The 27,533-nt window shown below is 46.5% G+C and overlaps 1 protein-coding gene across 3 annotated transcripts in view; it reads left to right on the forward strand.

The window, feature by feature from the left end:
* The window catches only part of Syn1 (Syntrophin-like 1), a 266,314-nt gene extending 250,272 nt beyond the window's left edge, over positions 1-16,042 (forward strand). For all 3 annotated transcript variants that reach the window (XM_076390967.1, XM_076390966.1, XM_076390965.1), the window contains 3 exons: positions 14,097-14,311; positions 14,788-15,005; positions 15,807-16,042. In XM_076390967.1, coding sequence (XP_076247082.1) covers positions 14,097-14,311; positions 14,788-15,005; positions 15,807-15,899 — 526 coding nt within the window. In that variant the 3' untranslated portion in view covers positions 15,900-16,042. The remainder of the gene's footprint in view (positions 1-14,096; positions 14,312-14,787; positions 15,006-15,806) is intronic.
* The last annotated feature ends 11,491 nt before the right edge of the window (positions 16,043-27,533 follow it).

The raw sequence follows: 27,533 nt of genomic DNA on the forward strand, positions 1-27,533 counted from the left end.
CTAAAACTACTCCAACACAGTCCACTCGTGATCAGAAATTCCCACCTCTGCTCCTCGAGCGTTTCGCAAAGACCAGACTCAGCAGTCTCTGAATTCCGTCGCGGATGGTCGAGCAGCCCCGCGTCGATAATCAGAATCGACAGGTCGGTGGAACGAATCGGTCGCGTTTTAGCGATCCGCGCACGTAACTGCCATCCCAGGCCCCCGCGATACGAATACTCGGCGCGCACGTATAATAGTCTTAATTAAAATAGTGGTCTAACGAACACCGCTAACTGCGGTAATCCGACGTGCCTCATTGGTAATCCCCCAGCCGTGCCAGCGAACACGGATGCGTTAGGTTGCCTAGCCTGCTGCCTCTGGCACGATCGACTGGCTCGAACCGCGCGCAGCGCCCGTTGCAACCTCGTAACCGTGATATCAGCCAGACGTACGTGCCGCGACGTGACACCTTCTCGCTCGTCTGTCTACCGAATATCACTGGGATGATCAACGTGTCGCGTCCTTTATAATACTAGTTGCCTGGGACCCGCCATAGACCGACAGGAAAATTCTCTCTCCTTCGGTGCTCTCCATGCCGACGTGGAACAAAGCCTCTAACACGGTTGAGAATCGCGATGATTTATGAAAGCCGCGAGGTGGACGGGATCCCCTCGATGACGAAGAGAGACAATTCGTGGTGCTTCTTGGAGTAGCTCGGGGGAAGATGAGATGTTCCTCTGGGGGTGATTAAGGGGTGGAGGGACTTGTTGAGGTTTGAAAAGAAAGTGGGACGAGGAGCTTCTGAAAACTAAGAATAAGATAAATATTTTTGTTCATTTAAGGGAAACTCGATACATACCTACTATCTATATTATCTGGTAATTATAAGTTTATTAGGGGCTGCAGTATCAACAAGTTCTACGTAACTATCGAGGAACTTCAATATCGACAAATAGACTACTATGTTCCTAGTGATGTAGGTCAACCACTAATCAGCCTCAGGAATGATCCTAAGTAGATAAATCCTCTTGTATCGCTTGCCTGAACTTCGAACAAATTCCCTGAATATTCTATCCGAAGTAGTGTCTTCTGTTCAAGAACAGCCAAAGCTACTCTGGTTCTATCGCCTCGAAATTCGGGACTGACGCACGCGCGAGTAAAGCGGGAAAGTAGAAACAGAGAAAAAGAGACGCGAAAATGACCACGTTCCTTGGAATTGGATTTCGCAGGGGGTGCTCGCAATCCGGAAAGTTAATGCAGCCTGGGGCAAGGGAGCTGGCAGACAGCTCTGGGCTGTGGTTAATTCTACGGTGGTCTAGCCGCGCGAGAAACAGGGAGGATCCGTTTCGAGACGATCCTCTTTCGAACCTATGTGAAAAGATTTGCTAGAGGGCCAAGGAACAAAATATCGATTTCTGTGAACGCGAGCTCGCTTTAACTTCGAATTAAAAGCTGATTTCGAGCAGTTGATATCTTCATCCAGAAGGCAGAATCCCATTAATTAAACTCGCGGTCTATCGACGGTTAACAAATAGATAACGCTCGAGCGCAGTTCGAGGAATTGAATTTTCACAGTGTTTTTTATATTCGTTAGTTTATTTAAGCGGAATATCAACGAGACCGCGCAATCAATGATCGGCGCAAAAAGTGATTCTTGCCAGTCGTTGATTAATATTCGCGTTGACCGCACCGTGTCGATTCGCTCGCGTTAAGCAAATAAAAATGTAAACAGCGCGCGCGGGCTATGAAAAATTAAAAAACCCTCCGCCCTCGCTGTCCGAGGAAATTGCTAAAAATTTCAAACCCTCGCGCAAACAGCGGTGCCGCGATAGTTGTACGGCCATTATTGCCGCGATTACCTCGACGAGTCGCGAGCGATATTTAAAACTCGTCTGGAGCAATATTTGCTCGCGCGTTTGAGGCCGCGGTTCGAGCGGAAACCCCGCCAGCCTCTTTTTAATGATTTATTCCCGACGATGGTAAACAAAAGCGAAGTGGCCGAGAAATTTCGAGGTTTTTAATGATGGAATTATTCCTTCAGATCGTTATTTCGATCCAGAGTGTAATCAGTGTCGAGTGCAAACTCGGCAGAGGTCCTTTGGATCTTGTTTACATCTCGTGTCGCTTTAATTGCCGTCGTCGCCAATAGCGTGATTAATCGCGCTGTTCGTAATTAACGATTTACCCATCGAGCACGCGGAAACTTCAGAATCACGTTTACGGGCGCGCGATAGAGAGCAGACAGTAATCGCTGGCGAAGTAATCACCGAAATTACCCTCGAAGCATCCGGCAACTTGTTCGGTTATTAATTACCCAGGAAATATCGTGACGATCGCTTGAATCGCTAATTCCTCAGCTATTGATTTTCCACTTGATAGATTTTCGCTGATGGTATTCTGGATATTTTCTTTTGGTATTTCAACAGCGCTTTAATTGCTGGAACGTGAAAAACAAGTCTCTGGAATTAATTTAAATGCTAGTTAAGTATTTTCACTTAGGAAGTGGCTTCCTGTCCAAGTTATTAATTACTAGACGTGCTTGAAATGCTTGACTTATTCTACTGATATAGCTGCGCCTGGTCTAACTAATGTATACCAGCGGTAGAATAAAACCAGAGTCAGACATATCTCACCCGAACCCTAGGTAGCCTCAAACGCAATCTAACCCTTCTATATCTAAATATAAAATCATCCCTTAAAAGTTGTAACACCTGTTGTCATTAAACACCCTCTAAAACAATTTCAGAAACATGTGACAGAAATACAACGTCCAGCTCGCCATCCCAGATCCCTTATCAATAAAATCAACTAATCCACTTTAAAACGACGTGTCAGAATGACCCCCAAATGACCCCTGGCGCTCGCTGACAGCGTTCCCCATGCATCCCCTGCAAAACAGCATCGGACAAATCGTCGGAACTCGAAAGGGCCCGAAGAACGCCCACCAGCGAAGGTTTCGTCGCTGAGCGTTGCACGTGACAGCATTATAAATCACCTCGCATCGATCGGCAACCATCAGGAGCGTTCGAAGGCGAAGCGGTGACCCCGACGAGTTCGCGCGAGGGTGGTCCCGCCACTTGAACACTTTGAACCGTCGCCCCATTCGTCGGGACGATTAATCGAGGGGCTGATTGTAATTAACGAACCGGCTCGAGGCTTATAAAAGTTAAGGACCGTGACCTTCGAGCAAACCACCGACAGGGGTGGCGCTGTGGCGTAGCGATTTCAACCCTCGCGCGTACGGGGACGGGACGAGGTCTTTCGGGGCTCGAAACGAGAGAGAACGATTGGCTGGTTAATTAATACTGAGTGATTAATCGTTGGAGCATCGACCCTCGTCGAACCAACGAGACTGCTTGTTCATATGTATCGGGGGTGGAATACGAGTGAGTTAAAAGAAGGAAAAAGAAGCAGGGAATACTACCTTTTTTGTCGATGTCACGACATATTCGAAGTTATACTACTTATTGCGAGTAGTACGGTCGATGTCAGACCGTATTTGAGGCTACACTACTTACTGCGTGCCTGTACTCGAGGTTACACTAGTCAGTATGTGTCTAGTCATATTCGAGAATATACTACTTGATGTGTGCCTGACCAGATTCGAGGCTACACTACTGACCAGATGTCTGATCGTATTCGAGGCTATTCTACTTACTATATATCTGATTCTGTACAATATTATATTATTCCCTGGCTGGCTGACCACATTCTAGATTACACTACTCACTGTCTGACCATATTATATACTAACAGATAAAATCATCCATGTCACAGAACCACTTAGAAAGCCCAAGCTTTTCCTGCTCGCCAGGAAAAATCCCTCAGAATTCATCTGAGAATATCATCTCCTCCCACCACCCCCTATTAATCCCCGGCGATCTTGAAACAGAGGGAAGATTTCCATCCAGCGTCAGCGCGAGGAAGATTCCTGACTCGGCCCGAAAAACATGGGGGCCGATAAAGCGTCGTCGATCCGCGTACGTTTCATCCCTTGAAATATAGCTTCGTCGGCGCATCGTCTCGTTTTCCCCGCAGGGGCGACACCGCTCCTTCCGAACGGGGTTAAATGCTCGTGATTTATGTAAGAAGCTCCGCCGTGCTCGGCTTCCTTCCGAAAGAGAGACAGTGGGGGCGGAGAGCGAGGAAAGGGCCGAGTGACGGTACGTCAGGCGAAGATATGGGAATTTCGCGGCATTAGGGAGTGCCTGGTGTAGGTGACGTCTTCTTCTGACACTGCATTCGCAATTTTCGCTCGGTTTGGAGTGAACTGTCGCCTCGCGAGGTGTCGCTCCCTCAAAAATGTCGAAATATTATTTGGAGGTGGCCCTCCGAAGGTACTGGTCTCCCTCTTCACCTGTAATAAAAGACAGGGTTATACGTTCGAGATTGAAGGGGTGGAAAAAGGAAATCTGTCCTCAACCCTTTGAAGTTTCCTCGCTAGGGGGAGACTTTTAACGCTTCCTCCTTTTACACGCCGCTCGCCTCGCGAGACGACACGCGGCCGCGAGCGGAACATAACTGGAATACATATTCAACGAGGCGGCATGAAAAACAGCCACTTAAACGCCGCTCTCACCCCCTTCGTCCAGCGACGGAGACGCTTATCCCTGAAACTTTATTCCCCGTGGAAACAACTTCCGGAGACACGGAGAAAACGATGCATCGCCGCTAAGTTCCTTGCCTCGGTCTTTCCTCCGTGAGGTCGTCGATGCAGCGAATATTAGCCTCGTTTGATCACACGTAGACTTATTTCACTAGGAAGTATATAAGGCAGCTTGACACTTGTGACTAATATTTATTCAAAATTCAGATATGTCTCCATGAAATCTAACCTTTTTATATTATTTGCAGTTTCATTTACATAGAAATTTCACAAGGAAAAATGTATAGTCAGCGACGAAGGGATCACACTTCATTCTACTGAAGCAGTAGAGTTCTACACGCCTTGTCTGGCCACTGTCGACCCTATTTCACTTGCCACGCGAAGCCCTGATCTATACCACTAGCCTACGCCACGACCTATTCTACTTCTTCGCCAAATATATCCCTCGAAAAACATTTGTAGAGGTCTTCGACCACTCAGAGGCAAACCACCCCCGCTATATATCCACCCTACACTAGCCCCGCTCAAACGGAATCGTTTAAAACAGTGTAGCGAGACTGGATGCTCGATTGGATTCAACCCACATTTAAAATCGAGTCCCAGTGTCGCGCGTATCGACCTGTGCAGCTACCCCACCCTCTCCCCATCACGATAGACATTTATTTCACAGGGCTTTTCGGATTTGACGGATTGGACCAGAGCTTCCCGTGGCCTGCGCGTCACGAGGATATTAATGCGCATTGAGTGTGAATCGTAAGGCAGAGGGGTGCAGAATTTCGAGGGGAAAGTATTAAAAAACGCGACACGGGGAGGGAGACAAGCCGAAGGGAAAAATTGCGGATAGATAAGGGTGCTAAGGGTGCCATTCGTCTACCTCGTGGCTGACAGCAACGATAAAGTTTCTTTCACACCGAACTGCGCAGAAGTGGCTTAGCTGCTCCAGAGGCGAGCCACGACTCCTTGCGTCAAGAAGACGGATACCGCGAAAAACGTTGCCCGTCTGGAAAGGGTGTAGGATTTACGTGACGGTGTGCGTGAGACTCGATGGCGTTTAGGGTGACTTAATTGAGTCTCCCGTGGACTGACAGACCTGTTCAATCCATGGTAGAACTTAGGGTGCAGCGTCGAGGAGGGATGATGTCACGTTGAGTAATTGGGGGTGGTTTTGGGAGACCCTCGGTTCCGCTGCTTTTTCTGTGCTCTTTAATTCAATTGAATGAGGCTCGTAGGAGGCCAGTTTTTCTGCCGAGGTCTCGCTGAAGCTTCTACAGCGATAGATGCACCTGTCGGGAATATCCAGAGCTCTGGTTTCAGTAGAAAAGTCGGTGGTTCTACCGACACTGGCCTTTGTAGATTATTTGAAACACAGATGGCCACTGTGAATCGTCCTGCCACGTATCCACAGGTTGGTAATATCACTCCAGGTTTTCGCCAAATTTTTTGTCACCCTGTTCGCGTTTATTTATTATCAAGCAGCAGGAGCCACAGCCATCAATTCGGATTAACGCGGGCTCAACAGGAGTTTCCGAACCGCTGTCACTTTCCTCGTTACCGTCGTTGCCCGTTGTTTTGTTACACCGAAGAAATATAGATTTGCGAGACGGTAAGTCACCCAGCGTCCAAGCTTGTGACGGTGCCCGGAATAACGCGAAAACCTGGAATTCTCTTTTGTTTGTCTCGGACGGAAAAAAGGTGTAGGCGCTGGTTAGTGGTTAACAAACGAGCGCAAATATTTTCAGAAACGATCCGTTCGGGAACTTTGTCTTTTTAGACCGCGAGAAATATTCTAAAATAGAATACTCCCCTAACGACCCATCTGTTCTGCGCTTTTGCGCAAGGGATATTTAGAATCCGTTTAAATTCTACCGCCCCCGCTTCCCGCGTCTCATATCCGCGTTTCACGCGCGGATTCTACTATCCCCGTGCAATTTCCACGACTCTGTGTTCGCGTTTTATTTAAATTCTGCTGTCCCACCTGTTCCCCGATGCAATTCCTATCCGCTTATATACCCTCGCGGCGAATCCCCGTGGCGCGTCCATTCCAATCCTATTTTCCACTTAATTTCTATCCGAACTCTATCGTATTTATATTCTACTCGGCTTCTATTCCCCTTGGCTACTGCTACTTAACGAGATTATATCCAAGCCACCCCCTTAAAGCTAAATTGTTTTCCGATCGCGCGATTAAACCGCTTGTATTGCGCCGACTTCGCTGGAGAGCTTCAAGGATTTCGGTCTTGCCTTCTCAATCGATCGGGGATCTTGGAACGACCTGTTCCTCTCTGACCCTCTTAATTAATCTTCTTGGTCGACCATTGTGGAGTCTGTGGATTCCACAGTGGGAAAGTAGGGGAAAGCTGCGTTGGAGAGGGTGACAGCTATGTCCATTCGCTTGAAGAAAAATTTGAATACACTATATACAGTATAGACTATACTAAATACAGTATAGAAGTTTACCATCGCTATAATTATTGAGAGTTCAAGGTATAAGAACGAAATCCAGTCGCTGAAGTAGAACTGATCAGTGCTTGGCCAGACACGGTACATATTAATTTCCTTGCAAGCGCAATAACCATAATTAACAATATTTACTAAAATAAAAGACCTTAAATTTGAAGTTGAGAAAAGGTCCAAGGTCCACCGGTCAACTATTACCCAGCACATAATTACAAATCCTTCAAAAGCAACCCTATCTCTTTACAATACCTTCCCCGGTGCTTAAAACACTTGGAAAGAAAAAGAAAAAGGATCTCGACTCTCTGCCCATGGTTTCCTTCGAGTCTTCAAAGCGAACGAGAGATCGCAGATTTAATAAGCGTCGGCTAGGAGATCGCAGATTTCATAAGGCGAAACAAAAGGGAAGGGGGGTGGGGGAAGCGTTCCCAGCGCCGAGTCGCGAGTTAACGTTCGCTCGTTTAATTCAGCCACTTTCGCCACCCTCTCCCTCCACCCCCTCACTTTTCTTTCGCTTCCGTCCGAGGGAGCAGACTCGGCCCGTTTGTTTATCGCGACGACTGGAGGAGAAAGTTAATCGTAGCGTAAACGCGGATCAGCTTTACGCGCGCAAACTTCGTCCGAGCGGGGTGGATGGTAACGAGAGAGGAAAAGAGGGGGGATAGACGTTCAAACGAAATTGAATTTTCATTGCAAACGGAGGACCCGGTTAATTCTCCCGTTTCTTTGTCTCGATTTTCGTTCCGCCCTGGAACGATGCTTATGAAAGGGCAGGGAGAAGAGCAACGTTGATTGCGGAGATGAAACTGGATCGTTGCTGATCCATTAATCTTCATGGGAGTTCTCTTCGAGGGATTGAACGTCGCGAAAGAAGTGACTCTTTGAAGCAGTACTCTGCGAGGGGCTTTCGCGAGCTCAGAATACTCTGAGCGGACTGTTTTCTTAGAATAAGAGCTTTCGGTAAGTGGAACGGTGCCGTGCTTGGTCAGACGTCGAAGCAGATCCATCCTTATGCTGCAGAAACTTTTATAGGACGGAGGTAGAGCTCGACAATAAACTGGTGCAAACTCTCGAAAGGGTCGTGGATGCGTGCATTGATCTGCAGAAGTCGAGTGGGAGTCCATAAGTAGTACAGCAGTAAGTTTTATCAGACGTTCTCTCGCAGCGATACCTTACACGCTAGTTTACGAATAGAAATTGGATCAGAAAATATCGCGATGCTCCACGGGACACGGAAATTAAGTCCAGTAAGTAGAGCAGGTCAGTGCTGGATCAGACACACTCGTAACATGAAATATTCAAAGGAACTGAGGGAGCAGACTCGTTCGAAATTTCTAGCCAGCCTTGGAGGGTGGAATGTCGAAGGATCCTCTCGGTGCTGAGGGAAAAAAGGGTGAAAGGAGATTGACGGCACGCGATTACGCGAAAGGTTACGCCGGAAGCTTCGTCCAATTACGTCGGCTGGATTTTAAGCAGTTCCAGCGGCGTCGGATCTGACGTTTCAGCAGCGATTCTATAAATTACGAACCCCTGGAAATATTTCTTCGGTTCGACTGTACGTTCCCACTTCTTCTCTTCAGCCCCTCGAGCGCTTTTCTTCCGATGACCAGCATAGAAAAGGCCATCGAGGTCACTCGTGGAGGGAAAAGGGTCGACGAAAGCCTTGAGACGCGGACACGCGAGCAGAAAGGGTGAAAGCACGGCTCCAGAGACGGACAGAATGGAAAATCCGCAAATGGAACGAACCACACCCCATCCTCCCTCGGTCGAGGCACACTTGAACCGTTACTTCCCTTTATCGAATGGAAAGAAGGGCGAGGGAGGAAAGAGAGAGCCCTCTGTCGAATGCAATTTCACGGGTCAACGTGTGCAAGTGTCTGTTTTGTTCTACGCGTCGACACTTTCTTTGCCTCCCCTTTGCCACCGCATTACAAACACACTGTCTTCTATTCATATTCAACATTATTATAACAAACACTTAAATTCTCAAAAATCCTGTCATTTCGAGAAAAAAAATCGCGCAGTGCATAATCTTGATGTCCAAGCTTTGTATTTAAAATAACCATATATCTAAAGACAAAAGTACATTGCACCCCATTACAGTAAACCACACAAACACTGTTGGTTTATCAGAAGCCTCTGTTTAAACAGCAAAGACACCGAGTATTGCGACTGAAATTGATTGCCCAGAAGAAAGTCACTGCGTCGGGGCTGCTCGCCCCTCCTCACCCCTTCGCCTCCTCAAGAGTTCGAGAAGGCAAAAGAAAAAGGGAGCCCAGTACACGACCGAAAGAGCACAGTCCGAGAAAAAGAAATATATTCCCCAGGAACGGTAATTTATAGGATTGCCTTCGAGATTCACCGGTTCCTTCGCATCGCCAGTGTTCCTTGACCACCAGTAAACGGCAGATCGAAAGATTCTTACGAATAAGTCGTCCTGCCTCTATAAAGGTCAAAGGGGATAACAGCTCGATATTCATCCGATAGCAAACGTAAAATCCTTTCGCGTAGAGAAGAGTTGCAGAGGGAGATTCGCCTTGAAGATAAAGCATGGTAACGATAAAATGCGAAAAGTGGGAGGTAAAACGAAGGGAATCGTATCGCAGAGATGGAAGGGAGAGAAGTTCAGTGGAGTGAGCAGAGGGAGGGGCAAAACGCGAGTGAGTTAGAGGTCAGACGCGAGCGCGGAGTGTGAAAGATGGGGTCTCGATAATCGAACCGTGGAACCGGATCAATTAAACCCCCTCGGGCTGGGCATTAATTATTGGAGGTGTCGTCGACAGTTTCCTATCGCACGCGCGCGATCGAAGCGCAATATTCGGGACGAGTTCAGGATTTTCGCCCGCGGACTACTCTCCTTCACCCTCCACACCCTCTTACCACCCCTTTGCTCTGCCTGGCGATCTTCGTGCAATCTTTTGGTACAATTTTTGTCAGTCTGTTGCGAAATAATGCTCCACGATGCGGAGTTCTTCTAAACAGGGTTCTGAATTCGCTGTGAAGTGGATAGAGACGAATTTGGGGGAAAATATTAACTATTGCTAACCCATAGAATACCAAGGAAGAGTCGCTGAAGAGCCACAGTACTATTTGTTCAGAGTCACGAATACTTTTCCAGCGATACTTTACCACAGAAGCATTTCAACATTTATTTCTGAGTAAATATAATACACAATAGACTAATATGTATTAAAATTTCAGGAATATAATTAACTAGAAATGAGAGTCAAATTTCACTAGTTCGCATAGTTCCACAGAAAGTAGTCGCGTTGAATGATCAAGTGGATATTTCGCGATTAATAATCGACCGTGATTAACTCTAGCCACGAGCTTTATAATGCGCGCACGCGAGTCTGTGATAACGACCATAGAAAGACACATGTATTCGCGATATCGTGGTCCCGTTGGCTGTCACGTTTTCTATTTATTCGAAAAGTTGCACCGTGCCCTCCTATACGGCGCACAATTTTATTTCACGCTTATTACCGTCGAACAACTTGTTACACGCGAGCGATGCACACGCTGCGCCCAATTATATGACGTTAACAAGGTTACAACGCTACTTCGCCGCGTAACAGAATTTACATGCGCCATTTTTAACGGTAAATTCACCGAGGGAGGATTACACAGCCTTTGAAAATTGAATTTTTTGGCGAGTTCGCCGGAGCTCGGCCCCAGAATTATCCATAAACCCCTACGCTTTCCAAGAATTTTATTCAAGATTTTTCAGGTTTTTAGAAATAACAATGCTTCGTTATTATGGAAGCTCTGTTCGAATTTTTTCGCAATTAGTCCAATTGCTATAATAATTTGGTCTTGAAAAATTGGAGGGAGAAAAAATTGAAAACTTGTTAAGGGTCCCTGGTTTTTCAGCTCGGAAGCAAAACCTGTTTATTTCCTCATGTTTCTCCTTAAATACATCTTCGAGGGTTGATCAAAAGTGAATGTACCGAAAATTGAGGATCCTTTCGTTGCTCTATAGGAAGTTCCGCTGTCCTGACGGACACCGCTAAAAATAACCGAATAAAAGAAGATATAGTAGTGGAGGATGATCAACGACAGAGGTCCAGGAAGCGAGGACCGATAGACCACGGCGGCGTTCATAAATTTTGCACGACTTTTTGCGAACAAGGCAACAGAATACGCAGGGGACGTTGAATCTGTGCGCATTCGGGTGATTTTCGTTCATTTTTAATACAGACGACCATTCCGCGCAAAATCTCAATCCGGCTTAAGTTCAGTTCTCCAATTTTGGCTAATGGAAAACCTTGCCTTTAACGAACCACTGGGTTCGATTCAGCAACAATAGCACTGCATACCCTCGACAAGTATTGCACTCAACATTCCTAAATTTATTCTCATAAATTCAGTCGAACAGAAGCATAAAAAACTGTGACAATTCCTCTGCAAGGTAATATTCAGCCCCTGCAAAATACCAGGTGGCAAAATCGACGCGAAATCGAAGACCACTAGCATTTTTCACGAACAAATTGAATCCCCTGTAAACCGATTATCGAGCCGTTATTCGACCACCGAGCAAGCAGCATCTCGCCGTGACTTTTCAGAAAGTTTGCCGCGTGTGACGAGGGGCAAGGGTGGTCCTAAGCGGTCGAGAGTCCAGTTTCCATGGTGGGTGGAAAAAGAAGAAACAGAGAAGAAAAGTATAGAAAGACTGAGGGGTAGAACGCAGCAGAAAGCTATTTCCGGTCGAGGGGGACCGTATCGGGCCCACTGGAAGCTACGAAATGGCCGACTTAAGGGAGTTTTACTGCGAGACAAACCGGAAGTGATTCGGCAACGACCGAAACACTTCTTTCTTGGTGAGAGTACAGAGGGGGGAAAGAAAGTTTGCTCCCCTTTGGCTTTCGCTTGGCTCCTCGTCCGGGATTACGAGGCCTCGGACGAACATCCATTCTCGTTTAACGCCTTTATTTACCGACGGCTGCTTCTCCTTCCACCCCCACCCCTTCCTCGCCCTCCTTTTTCCCTCTGCAGTTGTATATTTTTCTTTCACCCCCGTGGCTTTTCGCTGCACCGGGCCATTTTTCTCGATCTCCTTCCCTCTTTTGCGAGGGTCTTCCCTTTCTTAAACGCGTCGACGAGCCACTATCGAGCCAGAAAAGAACGATTTCGGATTCATTTAGTTGTTGGTAAGTTCGCGGGTTTTTTTTTAGAGAATTCTTCCTAGACAGCGCGAGGGGCTGCTGTTGGCGTGTTGAAGGCACTTGAAACTTCCCCTGAAGGCGACTGAAAGATGAGATTATGGAGTGACTGAGAAGCGACGGGGATTTCCTCGATATTTCCTCCGGCGGCAGTACGTCAAATTAAACTCGTTTGCGAGACATCGAACTGCTCTTTAAAGATCCAGCCCAGCTGCCACGTTTATGTTACAGCCGCGTATTTTGTGTCCTCGTAAATTACGTGGTAACGTCTTGGCGCGTCGGTAATAATCCGCGCGAGAGGGTTCTCTGATTATTTAGGTAAATAGAGGAGCAGCTCTTCCCTCGCGGCAAGGCGTTTCGTAATTCAAACAGAGACTGTCGCTGCGATCGAAAGGGGTCATTACTATTCTCGGGCCGTTGCGTCCATCGCGATGCATCGGCCGCGCTGCACCTCTCCCGTAATTCTCTCACGAAGTCCACGTACCAGCTGCGTCCCACTGGTCGCGGAAACTTTCCAGATTTCGGAGGCATCGGCGATCAGGAGAGGGAAACGGTGCTTGAGTCAGGGGAAGACTGAAATGGGATCCACAGGGAGCTCTTAAGACAAGCATCGCACGCTGAAGAGCTCCTGCTACGACACTCTTGCAACACAGCAAGGACATATTCATAGTAATGTGCTGACAGGAGCTCGGGAGACGACTGCTGAACATTCTTGTATGATACTTAAGGGTAGCAATTCTGTTTGAAATATAGCAAGACGAGTTGGCTTGCAAGTAGTATATCCTGAAAAAGACATTTGATATTCTTCTCATTATTTATCCTGCGCTAAGCTTCACTGTTAACACTTGACAAACTCACTACGCGATTCCTTAAAACAGTCCATAGCTTTAATGATTCGCTGTCATTCTATAAATCTAATTCTCCAGGACCACCCTGTTCGCCCTTCCACCTTTTGCCCCCGCGACGCGCCATTTTTCGAGCGCTCCCCTTCATTACGTCCTGTTTTTCTCCTTTTCGCGGACGAGGCGTCGTCGAGCCTGCATTTTTTCAGTGTCCCTCCGAAAAATCTATAAATCTAGCGCGCGTGAGCCCGCGTACGTCGGGGCCATTCGTCAGCGGGCAGATTGCGCTGGCCGCTTGAAAAAGCCTGACCCCAGCCACCCACTCCGCGCGTGTCAGGCGGCTTCGTCCCACGCGCAATAAAACCGCGAGCGATTTTTACGATCGAGGCCGCGCCGGATCGTGTGACGAGGTAATTTACCTTCCGAGAGAGAATTCTCTGCTCGCTCGCGCTTCTGGGGATCGCTTCATCCCACCCACGCGGGAATCGTGGCTTTTCATCCCTCTAAAACGCTTCCTTGTATATGTAAAGCAAGTCAAGTATATTTTACTTACTTTTAGAGTACGGGGAAGGCGATAGCGATCTGATATCTGCGCTGTAAAATGAAGTACCGTGCATTTCAGGAATGCAGAACATGTTTATTGGAAGTTTGGAGGTGCAATTTGAATTTTTGAGAAAAGAAGTCTGGACCTGAGGGGTTTAGAAGTAGAAAGCCTACTTTTAAGACGTTCCCTGTCACGTGTTTGTTTCTGTACACGCTCCACACTCTGCAAGTTGCTGTCCACGCGCCATCGCGTGAGACACCTGTATTCACTTAACGTGAGCTGCCTAGCTAGCAGTTTTCAGATTGTGCGTCAGTTCAAATACAAGAGCATCTGATAAAATGTAGCAAGAACCATAGTACCAGGTCTTCTAATGTCAATATTTTCACAAATATTTCTACAATAAAAACTGATAAACGTTTTTTATACAATCCTATATTCACCACCGCAAAAACCCACATCCCCATGAAGTCCACTAATGAAAACCCCACACTTTGAATCTTTTCCAGACTGGTCTCCTCGCCAACAAGGCAGAACGAAGCAGGCAGCAGCAGTAGCGGGGCAACGCAGCACGCAGCCACGTTCGCAGTGCGGGTGGGCACGATCGACGGCGTCGTGACGCATCACCTGCGCGCCGAGACGCGGCGGGACCTCGCCGCCTGGGCCAGGGCGATCGTCCAGGGCTGTCACGCGGCCGCCCACTCGTTGCGCGAGTACACTGTCCGTGAGTATCTGCGTCCATTCTCCTCGAAAGATCTCCTAGGCGTGCTAGAGCCCGAAACAAAGAGAATAGATTTACCCCGAGGATAGATTTTCTGGAGAAGAAAAGGAACCAGGAGCCTGGAAGCTATTCGAGGCTGCAGGGGCGAGCGTCGATTCGCTTCGATGAATTTTAATTCCCTTTCAACGGGGACGAACGCAGATAATAAATCGAGATTAATGCCCGATCCTCGCGGACCGTACAGCCCATCGATCATGGACGTCGTAGATCGCTCGACTAGGCAGAAAGATGCGGAAGAAATATCGCGACTGGTGAAATTGGGCTGCGTTTGGTTTATTGGGAACTGGGGCTGTCGTGAATTTCGCGTAGAAAGTGGGAAAACCTGAAGGGAATGAGAAATGAAATGCGATATGTATATAAATGATTAATCATTAGAAATATCTGGAAGTCTAAGTGTGCATTTTGTCTTTGGTTTCTAGGATGCACGTGGCAAGGGAAGGCCTGCCAGCTGGTTGTCAACCACGAGGATGGTTTCGCGTTGTACGCAGCTGGGACTAGAGGTGTAGGCGGAAATGGGGTGAGTCCTGGCTCACCCCCGGCGCCTCTGTGGAGAAGATCCTTCGACAAACTGAAAATGTCTGCCGACGACGGGTCGCGACTACTGTGGCTCGACTTTGGTGGCGAGGATGGCGAGATTGTAAGTAACACGAATATTAAATCTAGTATATTAATCGACCCTGAAAAAATATATAAATCCTTGACTAAATCTTAACTTAACAAAGTAGCAACTCTCACAAAAGGGTAGCCAAGAGTTCCATTCACTGGAGCGGACGTGTTCGATAACACAGCGACAAGTGGAATATCGGATCGCTGGTCGCTATAGAAAGAAACCTTCTTTTCTTTCGCGGTATTGAGAATTTTAATCGAGTCGATCACGTAACTACCAGACGAGAACTGTGCAGTAACCCCATTGTGCTCGTCACTTTGAAAACGTCTTCGATACGAAGCCAGCGGAAAAACGCGTATTTTACATCTTCCCAAACACTGTCGCTCACTTCCGTTCAATGGACATTTATAACTCGCCACGGGGAATCGAGAGAAAAAACGTGGAAAAGGGAAGGAAAATTTCTCGCGACAGACGTCTCGATGGAAAAATTATTCCACTCTCGAGCAGGCAGAAACGAAGCTGCAAATGGGAAATTCTTGGAACCGTTCCTCCTTGGAATTTTTATTAAGACCTGGCGAGTTCAGTGTCTCGAGTATGTCAGGGGGAAGAGCTAACGATGAGGAATCAGAGGAGACTCTGTTGGCTCTTTAGACTTCCTTGACTCTTCAAATTTTCTAGGAAGACCTTCGATGCATTTAAATTTCGGGGATGAGATTTGTAAAAAGAAAAATTGAAAATATATAGAGCCCTATCAATTAAAGAGTTATTAAATTCCACCCCCCAAATATCACTCCCTACAGGTCTTCACAAGCCCCTGCTACTCTGTTCCAGGAGCTGGACCTCGAGAGCTGTCCTAAGCCTATCGTGTTCGTGCTGCACAACTTTCTCTCAGCGAAGATCCACCGACTAGGCCTGAGCGCATAGGGGTACGAGGGGGCCCCGCCAGAGGCCCCCGACCTGCCACCCCACACCACGAGGTCCGTCACCAGCGTCTTCCTCCACTGAGCCTCCAGCCACGGCGCGGAGTCAGTGGACGAAGGGTGGCAGGCAGGAGAAACGAAAAGAGAAAGATCAAAGAATACATGGAGTGACTCGACGGACCAGGGAGAGGCTTCGAGCTTCCGTCAAAAGGGGCAGCAACCCCGAATCCCTCGGTGAATTACTCCTCCTCGTGCTCCCAGGGCTTACCGAGGGTTCGAGGCGGGGTAGGCCAAGGGACAGAGGACTCTGTTAAAAAGAAAGTATACCCAGGCGACGATCAACGTCGGCGATCAGCCTCGTCGACTCGAAGCCATCCAACGCGCGATCACCGAGGAAAGTACAGACAGCTGGACGGGGGTCGCAACTAATCAACGCGCCTAAGTAACCGATTAAAACCTATCTACCTAACGCTAAGTATGAATATCGCGATGGGAGAGGGACTAAACGTGATCGAGGAGCAACTGATCATCGATTGGGAGACTAGAAAAAGCTAATCAATTACTGTCCAACCACTCTGCCCGTTGGCTCTCGCTGAGCTCTCTACGGCTCCTGCGACACCTGAGACAGTATTATACTTCCCTGAGTTCAAAACAAAAAGGGTAGGGAGGACTCCTGACGAAGAAGGGTCGAAAAAGGACTAGACACGAAAGTTTACCCTCGAATTCTCCTTCGATGAGAATTTATACGAGGCCTATGGGGTCAGAACTGTGAAGACAGATCGCTATCGAGCTCTCTAGCTGAGTGATTGCATCGCCAGGGTCCTCCCATCCTCTGTGAACGAGGTTCCAGGATTCTGACAAGCTACTAGGATGCTGGAGGGAGAAGCAGGGAGCGAATCGAGTCGATAAGGATCGCGGAATTTCGACAGGGTCGTTCGAGGGGTGGAAAACTATCTCCTCCAACGCGGACCAACGGGCGGACGTTAATAGTTGTTTTGTACGATTCGTATTCTTAACGCGAGTAAGTGTAAGATGCCAAGAAACGTCGATGTGTATACTGGTAGCTGCGAGCCTGATCGGTGTCCTTTTCTTGGGGGTTGCTCGCGACAAGAGTGGACAAGAGCTTGAACCTCTTGAAAGATTGATGCTGCTCCCGCAGCAGGTAGCTGGGGTTCGTGTAAAGAAGTTCCTATGACTTGGCCCTCGAGTGGACCTTTAGCTTAAGCCTGGAACACACGATTGTAAATGCTAGCACGAACCTGAGATGAAGTCCGCCTTCCTGCAGTCAAAGTTCCTCCCACTAATCTTCCTCAGATTCCTCATACACTGCTATGTGTTCGAATAAACATCCCAGCACTTGTCTATCTTTAATACCTACAGACTTCATCCATGTCAACTTCGCCCGAGACCACTTGTAAATAAGCTACCACTCACCCTCGTTCAATCTCCATCCCCCTCTTCCACGCAGTCGTAGAATCCCTGCAGCAGCCGGAGGCAAACCGCGGAAGTATATCAAAGCCAGAAAGGATCGCAGCGATCCAATCTCGACGCGAGTTACCCGGGAACGAAAAGGGCATCGCGACAGGCCGAAGAATTATTCGCATTACCACTCGCTGCAGCCCGGAGCCACCGAGTTATCCAAGCGATGAGTGTCCGTGTGAGAGTGGGATGTCCTTTCATCTGTATAAATCCGACAGGAGAGGAGCCTGGCGGCCCGATCGCCCCCCAGGCTGCCCCTGAGAGTTATTGAGTGTTACCGAAGCGGCCGTACAATAATAAGAGTTTCGACATTAAGTAGAACATATCAACGAAGCCACGTACCATTGATTGTGTCCAATCGTGGCCCCCTAAGTGGTTCCCCTCGCGGCGGGACGATCGATTGGCGTCCCATCCGAGACAAGGAGACCTCGATCGCCTCATTATTTGTGTACATAGATCGTTCTTCATAGAGGGTTCCGAAAGTCTGAGCCGATTGTTCGCTGGATTCGGTGGACCGAGGGTCTCCTTGCCTCCTCCCCTTTCCTCGAAGCCTGAGAAGTTCGAGGGCTCGAGCCTCTCGAGATTCGGCTGGATTTTTCAGGAATTCGGTATCGATTGAGTGGTTGAAGCGTGCTGGATGAGCGGAGCGTGATTGCTATCAGCAGCGTTTAATTCGACGAGGATTATAGAGGATCGCAGCAGTGTGAGAGAGATGTGTTTTACTTGCAGTGTATATTCGCGTGGGATATTCAGAGTAGGCGATGTATCAAATCGTTAATATTTAAGGGCTCCGATTCTGGCCGTGTGTTGAACGAGAAGTGGAGTTGGGAAAAGCTTATGGAATCGTTTTCTATCTGGGCGAAATTATAAATGATCGGGCGAAATAATAAATGAGACCGATCGGGGAAAAATGGCAGGGCCCAGTTAACGCGTTAATCAAAAATTAACAGAGGACGATCGGAGGCAGGGACGGTTGACAGAGGGAGAGTGAGAGAGAGAGCGAGATCTGTGCGTGGGGATTCGAATCGAGCCGAAAAGCGGGCCGAAGCGCGCGGCAATTTCGTCGGCGGCATCGCAAAGTAGAAAAACCTGTAAACGAGCGAACACGTCGGCGGAGCGAATTAATTTGACGCTTCCGCGCGATTTAATCGGCCAAGGGGAGGTTGGGGAGGGTGACATACGCGAGAGGAACGCGAGAGGGTGGACGTAAAGCGCGCGCACACGTACACACGCGCAGATAGCACACAGACACACACGCCTAGGGGAAGGAAGAGAGCAGGAGCGTCAGGCGCGAGAAGGAGGATGGAGTTCAGAACATCGACGATTCAGTTCGGAAGGATTTGCGCGTAAACTGTGTATTTTTCTAATGATTTAGGACGCTCGGCCCGCGTCGCGGACGCGCTCGCTCGCGGCGACACGCGCCGTTTCCCTTCGGGACACACTTCACCGATGTCCCACTTGCGTTTTCATTTTCTCTAGGTTTAAGAGAACGTTAACGTGTATATCTATGAGTTACCAAATAAATGAGAGCGGTTAGAAGATGCTTGCACCTTCATTTCGACCTTAAATATTCCGTTTTCAGCATTCTAGACAAGTTAAGTGGCATCTGATCACATACTGATCTATTCTACTTACGATTCGACCCGCCATTTTCACGACTATACTAATTACTTGTTGTCTGACCACGTTTGAGACTATTCTACTTGCTACCCAGTTCGCTATATCCCTGCGTAGTACTACTTACCGAATGTCTGATCCTATTCGAGGTTATTCTACTTACTTTCTAACTACCTACATCCCTGCTTAGTACTACTTACCGCATGTCTGGCCATGTTTGAGGCCACTCTACTTACTTTCTGCCTAGCTATGTCCTTGGTTAATACTACTTGTAGCATGGCTCACCATTCTTGCGTTTATACCACTAGAAAAATGAGCATGCCCGATAGCTACTGTGTCTGTTTACAATTACTTTCTGAAAATGAATTTTCCTCATCGTTCACCACTAGCCTTCCTACTTTTCACTCTGAAACAATTTCACTCGTAACCGAAACCACTACAAACGTTCTACCACGATTCCATAGAAACAGACTCCTATTCCCGACTAATTTCTCACCCCGTTAACAGCGGGTGGCTAATGCATCGACTCTCAGCGGGTGTCCAAGTCAAATAAACGTTCATCGAATATTCATCGGACGGTATCGAGCTCGTGGAAAGCTCGTCGACCGTGTGTAGAGCCGGCAATCGATAGAATCGCGATCGCTCGACTCCAAATACATCTACGTATTCAAAAGACGAAGAGAGGGCGGAGGCGAGCTCGAGGGGCGAAAGAAAGTTCGTAGACTTTGTCATTTTTATCGACGGACCCGATATCCACGTCTGGTGATTGGCTCGCGAAACTTTTCTGATCTGTCTTCCGTTCGCCTTCGAGCGTTTCTGAGATCTTTCCACCCCCTGGCCACTCTCTCACCCCCTCAGACTCGTTGCACCTAAATCGCGACCAGAGATACCTATTGCTGAGGTATTTCGCCAACTTTGTCGCGCGGAGTTCACCAAGAGTTTATTTTTTTAGGATCTCTTAGGTGAGAGTAAGCAAGGGGAGCTTTAATTCGTTCCAAGGGGGTGGGAAAGTGAATTGAGGTGAGAAGAGGGGTACTCAAGCCTTGGAGACTTATGAGACTTCCCAGGTTTGCTAGCAAAGATACAGCATTTGCATTTTTATAGCCCTCCTTTTTATCTGCTTCACGCCTGAATCAAATCCACCCTCAAAGAACAAAAAAATCTCTCTTAAAATCATCCTTAGAGTGCATTGACTGCTCGCGAAAAAGATCCTCAGGTGTCAAATAAAATCGATAGAAAACAGAACGAAAACAATATTGCAGTCTCACCTAACGTGGAAATCCTGCTCTGCTCCAGTCGACGTCGCGACGCAAACTAACCCTCGTGACCCTAACGAGTTATCCTCAACGAGGACCAAGCATCGAGGACAAATATCAAGGGGTTTATTGTTTCTATGGTAGGTAGCTGAACACGCGTTGCGTTTGTCCGAGAAAACGAGGTAAAAATCGCTTCCAGAGATTCGAAGCCTCGATCGACCCTTTGCTGGAGGGAAGGAACAGGGTCAGAGGGTCCCATTGTTCCCACGGCAACCCTATTATCCGTCGTTAAACTCGTTCGTCCGTGTTCGTTATTTTGTTCCTTGTTTCCTGGCTATTTTTAACGAGTCCATCCCGCCCCCTGCCATGGTCAGTTTAGGATATTCGAGGGCGAGGATGGAAAGGGTGAATCGGCGAAGTCCAGAGCAGCGTGGAATTTAAAATAAACCGTGAAACTCGCGGCGAAACGGAATTAACAATAATTCTGGATACGGGATTAATGGAAATCGGAGGAATTTGGTATTCCGCGGAGCATCGTGATCGCGGTGACTTGAATTTTCAAACGGTTCTGAAGCGCTACGCGTGAAGTTAATTTCGAAGGGTTTAGGACCCGCTGGAACCACGAGTTTGAAAATGATCCTCGTAATCTGTTAATTCAATGCAATTTCGAGGTAATTGAATTCACAAAATTGGAAAACTGATTTGTTATATTACGAAATTTTCGGTAACCCATCTGTGATGATAATTTGAAAGCCGATACGCGAACGAAAATTGCTATGATCATGGTTCCCATTTCGCGCTAGAAATATTTCAAGCTGAAATAATATTAGTTTATTCCATTTCGAGGAATGAGAAGCTCATTATGATGCGAGGAAGATACTCGAGTGATTATCGCAACTACCCGGTTCCATGTGGAAGATCCACATCATAGACTAAATTAAGGAGCAAAGTAGATAACAAAATTGACGATCATATATGGAAACCTTTAATACAACTATATACAGGCATTCTATAAAAGTAGCCAAGTGAAGGAAGTAGGTCTTCCAAGAGTTATTTTAAGCACCGTTTCTTATCGGTTTTTCGCACCTGATAATCCCGTCTAGACTGCACACGTCGTGCACGTTACCGGTGAAAATCTCATCCAGAGTTAATTGAAAATCAAGACCAATGGAACGAATTCTTCGCTATCAGACGATAAGTCCGAGAAGTTTACGCGAGCCAGGATATTTACAACGTGCTGGCCACGATAACGTAACCCCTTCATTTCATACTTCCCCGTTCTATTTACCGTCCCCTGAGCCGCGAGCCATGGCTGGTTGGGAATGTTTTAAAGATTATAGAAGCAGGCTAACGGCCGCGTATAATTCACGTTTGTTATCCCGCATCACGGAAACCCGTAATGATACGTTTATTCTATAGAATTTAGCCGAGAACCGGCCGCAATTATGGCCCAGGGTTTTAGCAACAGACCAGAAATAATAAATTGTCCGAGGGAGACTGAGAATGCAGCACCCGCTGGTCGAGCACGAGCCAACGATAGCCCCAGTTGCAGAAATTTAACGCTAGGATTTCGGGTAATTAAAAATCCGACCGTGTTCGCAGCCCGTGTAATTTTATAAGCCAACCAACCTGCTGCCCCCCTTGTATCTCCCTCTTCGTTTACATCCCCATCAATTTCAGCTGTGTTTCCACTGGATCCTCTCATGGCAACGATAATAATATCGCCCCAGAATAAGTGATGCGATAATGGACGGTTATGAAAAGAGATACACTGTGGATCTCCTCTTTAAAAATTTATTTGGAGTACTGCACTGTATTGTCTCTTATCACGGTAGTTGCCACGATCAATTTACTGGAAATTCATAAGAGTATTTTACAGTTCCCACCCACAGGATTACTGATGTAGAAGAAAACGGAAAAAAGTGGAGTAAAAAGTTGGATTGGAATTCCCTTCTTAAAGTTTCTTGAGAATTCACTTGAAATTCACTAGGAATTCCGTTGAATTCGTTGGAATTCACTATGAATTACGTTGAATTCGTTGGAATTCACTAGGAATTCCGTTGAATTCGTTGGAATTCACTAGGAATTCCGTTGAATTCGTTGGAATTCACTATGAATTCCGTTGAATTCGTTGGAATTCACTATGAATTCCGTTAAATTCTGTGGAATTCACTTGGAACTGTCTTAGAAAATTACCCACTATCAACATACTACGTGTATACACACCAAAATTATACACGCTAATTAAAACACTCCGAAGCATGAAATTTTGTTTAAACACGCTCAACTTTCCCTATTCCATCTCTGCTCATTTCCCTCAACTTAAGCAAGATTACTTTTCAATCAACTTTCCTTTCGCCCCGCCGAGCACCGCACTAGAGAGCACAGTTTCACGAGAAACCCCGCTCAAAGGGCGATCAACCGGCCAGGGTTTACCTTGACTGCTGCGGTTGCGATAATTCCGAGGTTTTTTCCGACCAGTTGCACGAACCCAGCGAGAAGCGTGCCCCGTCGAAATGCAAATTCAGGGCGGGCAGCGTTTATCACGAACGAGTGCTGGTAATTTTGATTTCGCGAAATTTCAGTTTATCGAAGTTGATCTATTGCCTAGCCACAGCCACGCTCAGCCATGAGTATCGAACCGTGGGCTCACGAGCTTCGATACAACCTCGCTTCTCTGCGTGACTGCCCGCGAAATGCAATCCACAGGCGCACGGTATAAATGCAGCTCGTGGAAACGCGAGTCTTGCCGCGTTCAATCGCCGTAATTGCAAATATCGCTTCATAAGTGCGGGCCCGAGATTGAAAAACCTGGAGGACTCTTAAGAAAGTCATAGAAGGGATTCCAGTTACCGAAGAAACGGTGAGAGTCGTAATTTAATCGTTAAAGATACGGTGACGCGGCATGCAACCTTTCATGCGCGATTCCGATAAATTTGTTACGGCCACAGAAGAGAGGGGCTGAATTTTCGATCTGCCTGAGCAATATTTGACGAGGAAATTGGTCCCTAACTCGTTAACTGAACCGTTAGCGCGTAATTGCCATGCAACACGTTACAAACTTGCGGTTTTATCGTCCTTGGGAAAATTATTAATGCTCACTACCTAAGAGTGTAAATTTAGGAACTTAAATTGACACTTTAGCAACACTTAAACGCTAATAAGAAAATTCAGCTCATTGTGAGAACTCAGCTTCGAAAACTGTAAGAATTAATATAAATCTTCCAAGCGAAAAATCGACAAGAACGCAAAATCGAAAAGGGAAGTAATAATTGCGAGAGGGACGTCTGTCTTTTTCCAAGGGAAGAGGGAACGAAATGATAGGTCCGCCGATTGAAATGCAAATCGAAACGGCCGAGGTTATTTCGGTGTACACGGGGCCATGACGCCGGTGCAGTGTTCCAAAATTCGATCGCTTCTTTCTCCCATGGGTGTCCCGCGCCACAAACAACCGTCATTCGTTGCAGGGAAAAAAATCTCGCTGTCAAACCGCCATCGTCCATGTCCATGTTGTTCCACCGAACCGTTCTATGCTAGGGCTACGCGATTGCGGTCGTCCTATGAGCTTCTGGCTATCCTATGCTGGTACCCTGATTTGCGACCGATTCTTCCGGAAATTTATGACGCTTAGATGCACTCGGGCCATTGTAGTGGATTAGGCTAACGATTCTCTTCGAAACAGACACGTTGTACCTACGCGTCCAGTAGTAATTACAAGTTTTATTTCAAATTAAGTTATCAAAGTCACGCGCCTTTAAATATTTCAATTTTCAAATGGACAAATATTCAAATATTTAAACTTGAATAGTTTCTAATATTTAAACTTTTTAAATTTTCAAACTATAACTTGCAAGAAAGTTGCAGGTACTAATATAACGATAAGGTTCTGTAATATAATTCCAAACATTTTAGTTCAAATTTTCATATGCACTTTCCGAGTGCACAATAGCTTCGACCTTTTTTCGTCCAACGATTTTTAGGGCACCCGTGTGGTCGCGATTCCATGAGAAACAAAGTCGACGTAAACGGGTATTTATCTGCACAGGATTCGCGCGTGAAAGAGCGATACTCGTTTTTCAGGGGCCCGCGGAGATTTTCCTTATCGTGCCGCGGCAGACTTTCTCGCCGAAACTCGAGCCAGCGGTGAACCTGCTCGCGGTTATCAGCGATATCTCGCGGGAACACGAAAGAAGGAATTCCATTGGGTAGCCAGGCAAAATTTAATGTTCGCGATTTTTCAACTGACGGTGGTTCATTTTTCGTGAAATTGACAGACTTGTCTCCTGTCAATGCTGTCGTCTTTCTTACTGCGTTCTATCAGTATAAATATTGCCTGAAGTTGGTAAGAAAATCTTAAATGACAGAGATTTATCCAATTTTCTTACTTATAGTCTGCCCTGGTTCAGATACACTAATTTTATGAATTTTAAACTTTCCTGAAGCCTTCATCTTTTAACGAAACTTCGTATTTCTATAATGTTTTACAAGGTTCTAGTCTCATGCAAATGTCAAGTGTCCGTCAATTACTGAATATCGATAATTTAATTAAAAAATAACTTTCCTAATGCAGCATCCTCGGAAAATATAATAATTATTTATAGATGAACTCTGACGACTGTTCCTTGGAAATTTGATAATTGTTTGAAAAAATAATTCTATCTACTGTAGTGACATTTGGATGGTCGATGAGTAACTGACACAATGTTTAATATTGACCGATGGCAAGGTACTATAAAAATAGAATTAACTTTTGATTAGAAGGCTGTCATAGGTACATTATTTACGTAATTGATTCGAAACTAGTAATCCACTTTCCAGTACTCCAGTTTTCAGTAACACGATTTCCAAGTAATTCGGTTCCCAGTTTTCAATAATCCAATTTCCAGTCGGTGATCCAGTTTATACTTCATAGCAATCCAATTGTCAAGCGTTTAATAATATAAATTGCTATTTTTAAGATACAAATCAACTGCCAAGACTTTTTCAATGCTTCTCCCAAAAGAACTTTGTAACTTTTTACAAATTACAATTCTTGAAACCGTCTTCTCAATTATTACATGTACTTCTCTCAGTGATCCATCAATCGATGACACAAAATACCTTCAAATGCTAATCCTCGATGTTTCTCAGAACGATTCCCTGGAGCTTCCCCAAGCACGCGTGTAAAATGTATCCCCTCGCTATCGATTCTCAAGTCTCGCATAAAATTCTTCCATCCCCCGTGTCTCGCTGTCGGGCAACTTTCCCAATCTTCATAGCACGCATCGTAGTAACGCCAGGAAAACACGAAACAAGGGAAATTTCGCTATTGATGCATACTTCGCGCTCGAACGAATCGTTTCCAGTGCGCGACTGACACCGAGGAATTCTTATTCCCCGTTTCTCCTCGAAGCACAGCAAACGTCCCGGAAGCGTGGAACAAGTTTCCTCCCGCGGTTGTCGCGAGCGACCTTTAACACACTTAGACGACAGCGTGTCGAGTAGACAATGGAAAATGGGAAAAGAAGAGCCACTGCTTTCTTTGGGAGAGAATGAAGTCTAGAAAATAGAAGGAATCCCGTGTTAGAATGTTGACAGTGATAAATGATGAATGTGAAAATGAAAAATGACAAATAGTGGGAATATGATTAGCTGGTGGTGATACTTTGGTAGGGAAATTGGTAAATCTGATAGAGAAATATATGTAGAGAGAAGTGGCGGAGCTTACTATTATCACAGTTCCATGACCCATATATGGGTCAAGACATCAGGCTCTCCTATCTTATCTAAATCTAAATTATCCTAGCACCTTTTTAGCACAATCCACTCGATCTTCGTAAAACAGCTAAAAAGCACACCGACACAAACACTGAATTTCCCAACAAAAAATCCTCCTAAATCTCTCAAGTCCTACACGCTTCAAGTAAGACTTATTCAAGCTCCTTCCATCGTTTTGATTAACAAGCACTGACTGAATAATCATCAACCAAATTATTATAAAACCCAGTGGCAACATCAAAGCGGCTGAAATGAATCCAGTGAGTTGGAAGCACGTTAGCCTAGTTGCATAAACGGGCCAGTCTCTGCGGAACGATGTTAATTAAAAGCTAATTAACGCCAGATCACGGGATCGTTCGCGTTGGTCGTTAGCCCGTGAACAGGCAGGGGATCGTTCGATCCGCGACGCGACGTCGAAACGCAGGCGTTATTGACTCGTCGCGACATAATTTCGCTGAGTGCAGCGACACGTGCAACAACGTGCGCTGCAGCCACGTGTGCACGTGCATGCATCATGCAGCCGAGATGCAGGCGTCGTGTTCGCCTTTTGTAGATGCCAGGCGACACTTAGACGAGCATCTTGGGACGCTGGGAGGCGTAGCAATAGTAGTCTTTTCCTGAAAAGAAAAATAAAGTCGAAAGTAAACGGCAAAGATTCTAAAAGGGGTAGAAGTCCTCTGTTTGAGAAGTGGAGCTACTGTGACACTGTCAAGGGAAAATGGGAGTCCCTTTGATAGTGATTGTATCGAGGAGAGTTTTCAAAAAAGTGTCTATATTTTATTCTCTTCTGGGATAGCAAGGCGAAGTCGAAGAGAGCAAAGATTTTGAAGGGGAAAGATTCTCTATTTGTGGAGTAGAGCTGCTGTGACATGGTTAAGGGACAGTAGGACTCCCTGCAATGGTTATCGTATCAAAGTTTCCAAAAAAACGTTTATATTTTATTTGAAACCTTAACACACTTACAGCTGCGCCTGTACGCGTGCTCTCCAGCTTCAGTGTCTGTAAACTACGTAACATCGGCATACATACTCATATGTACAGTCCTCGAGGCGAGCTCGAGAGTTTCCAGATCGAAACGTTCTCAATGGACGCGCCCGCTTATCGTTTTGCTAACCGAACGAGTTACACGTGTATCTACAAAGCGGTCTCCTGCACTACCTCTCCCTGTGACAGCTGTCCTTGTTATGATTATCGCGATAGAATGATAGAGTAATGTCGATTAGAGGTATCGTTTAGAGCTACTGTCGGGGTGTCTTACGATATCTACTATAATACACGTACAGATACACAGAGAAGTGGCCAAACCCTTTCTCCACCCTCACAGCATGAGAATCTTCCTCTATTGATCCCCTACTACAACAGAAACCTGACAGGAAACGATGTGGACACTTCACTGTATCATAGCGACAGATTTCTTTCTAGAAATTGGCACTAAGAATTCAAAGATAGACGAAGGAATACTGTTGGTAAATATCGTTCAACCTAAAGCTTCCAAAGGACCCTGAACCCCCTCTTCTTCGCTCCCCCTT

This window comes from Calliopsis andreniformis, unplaced genomic scaffold, assembly GCF_051401765.1.
Source record: "Calliopsis andreniformis isolate RMS-2024a unplaced genomic scaffold, iyCalAndr_principal scaffold0022, whole genome shotgun sequence".
NCBI classification, from domain to species: domain Eukaryota; kingdom Metazoa; phylum Arthropoda; class Insecta; order Hymenoptera; family Andrenidae; genus Calliopsis; species Calliopsis andreniformis.